General features: G+C 40.5%; 1 protein-coding gene across 3 annotated transcripts in view; it reads right to left on the bottom strand.

The window, feature by feature from the left end:
• Window positions 1-1,924, bottom strand: part of LOC110294273 (cytochrome P450 3A25) — a 64,934-nt gene that overhangs the window by 33,058 nt on the left and 29,952 nt on the right. For 2 of the 3 annotated variants that reach the window (XM_021162385.2, XM_021162384.2), the window contains exon 10: window positions 1,337-1,497. The exons of the other annotated variant lie outside the window; for it this stretch is intronic. In XM_021162385.2, the coding sequence (XP_021018044.1) occupies window positions 1,337-1,497 (161 nt within the window). The remainder of the gene's footprint in view (window positions 1-1,336; window positions 1,498-1,924) is intronic. 3 annotated transcript variants of the gene reach the window in all.

The following is a 1,924-nucleotide window of genomic DNA, read 5'->3' as shown; positions in this document are numbered from 1 at the left end:
GGAATGAACCTGAGTCAGCTTTAACGCCATGCATATGAGAATGGCCCAGAGACTCACATTGCTTTGAGTGCTAACTTTTAACAGACTATAAATTTAAAAATGTTTAAAGTCATTTGCTACTGGGACCAGAAGCCACGCTCAACACCGTCCTTGGTAGCTGGGCAAGTGTAACAATTGCTGCTTCCAGGCCTGATGATGAATTCTTGAGGAGATGCATTTCGCTCCATTCTGCCTGAGCAGCCACATGAATCCCAAGTAACTTCACAATTCCAAATCTCCCAGTCGAGCAAGGAGATGGAGACAGTATGGGTATTATTATGTCTGTTACCTTGCTTGACATTCAAAAGACTATCCTGTAGAGATTTAGAGTTTGGTTTAGAAGGCTTATGAGATAGTTCAGGGATTCAAGGTATTGGCCTGAAATCAGTGTCTAGCAACAAAATTGTAGAAAGAGAGACCTGACTGCTTCAAGTTATTCTCTGACCTCCACACATGTGCTGTGGCATGGACACCTATGCACATACACACAAAGTAAATAAAACAATAACAACAATAATAACTAGTAGGCTTGGGAGCTAGAGACATTGGCTCATCCCTTGGCTTCTTCAACTCTAGCTATATCAATGAGTGCATTCCCATACAGCTAGGGTTAAAACATTTTCCAACTCTAAGTGTTTGATCTGGAGACNCCCAAGAGGATGAGAGAACCTGTCTGGCACACTGACTGTAAAAAAAAAGGCTAATGTCAGTAGAGGGTGCCGATACTCAACGAAACTATTAAAATGATGTTAGCTAGCATCCAAAGCTTCAAACAGTAAGTAGTCTGATACATCATTAATGTCATTACCAATCCTAGGAAAGAAAAAACTTCTTATCTCAACTCAGGTACATAACACACATAAATGCCATGCTATTTATTGGACTGGACAGCAGATCCATTGAGAGTAATGACTACTCAGCCTGCTGAGATCACTGAAGGCCAGGCTAGCAGACCTTAGATAGACAGGGCAGCACCCCACAGGTATCATCAGAGATAACTGTCCAGACACGTGGAGATTGGTGCTTATTCTTAAGAGTCATACAGATTTCCTGGGTTTCTCCTACCTGGCTTTGTTGTCATTAAAAATAACAAATACACCTGAACCAACTCTCTACTAAAGATTGTGTATTTATGAGTCACATTCATTTCTTATGTCCCTCCCTTTATTTCTCTTTTAGACTCGTGCTGGGTGGAAGAACCATTGTATAGCTCTCTGTGAAAATTCTCGTTGCAAGTGGGACATGTTCTTGTTAGTCCTTTACCTCTGCCTTCCCTCTCTGAGTACCATCCACTCACCTTATTGGGCAGAGTTCTGTCAATCTCATCCTGAAGTTTTTTTTGCACATCAGGGTGAGTGGCCAGTTCATACATTATGAGGGAAATGGAAGTGCTTGTGGCATCATAGCCCCCGAAAATAAAAATAACAACTTGTGCTGCCATTTCTAGATCAGAAAGAGCTAAAAGGGAAAAAACATTTCAGATAAGGAGGGTCAAAGCAGAACATCATAGTTGAGATGAGAGGAAATTCAAGTGTTACTCCTAGCTGTCTAGAGAACAGAAAAAGGCAGTTCACAGGAACTGGGACTGAATTCCATTCTGGTGTCTGTTTGAAACACCAGGAAAAGGTCAAATTATTATTATACTTTAAATATATTTTATGTCTATGGGTGTTTTATCTGCATATATACAGATATAGCAGGAGTCAATACATATATATCTGACTCAATACATATATATCTGTGTACCACATATATGCCTGGTATTCAGAGAGGACAAGAGTGGGCCTGTGACATCATATCCCATGTGATTAGAATTACAAATGCCTATAAGCTACCATGTGAATGGAATGTGTTGTGAATGGAATCCAGGTCCTCTAGAAGAGCA

Source organism: Mus caroli, chromosome 5, assembly GCF_900094665.2.
Source record: "Mus caroli chromosome 5, CAROLI_EIJ_v1.1, whole genome shotgun sequence".
Taxonomy (NCBI): domain Eukaryota; kingdom Metazoa; phylum Chordata; class Mammalia; order Rodentia; family Muridae; genus Mus; species Mus caroli.
The sequence above is the reverse complement of the archived record's forward strand: the minus strand, read 5'-3'. Positions and strand labels throughout refer to the sequence as shown.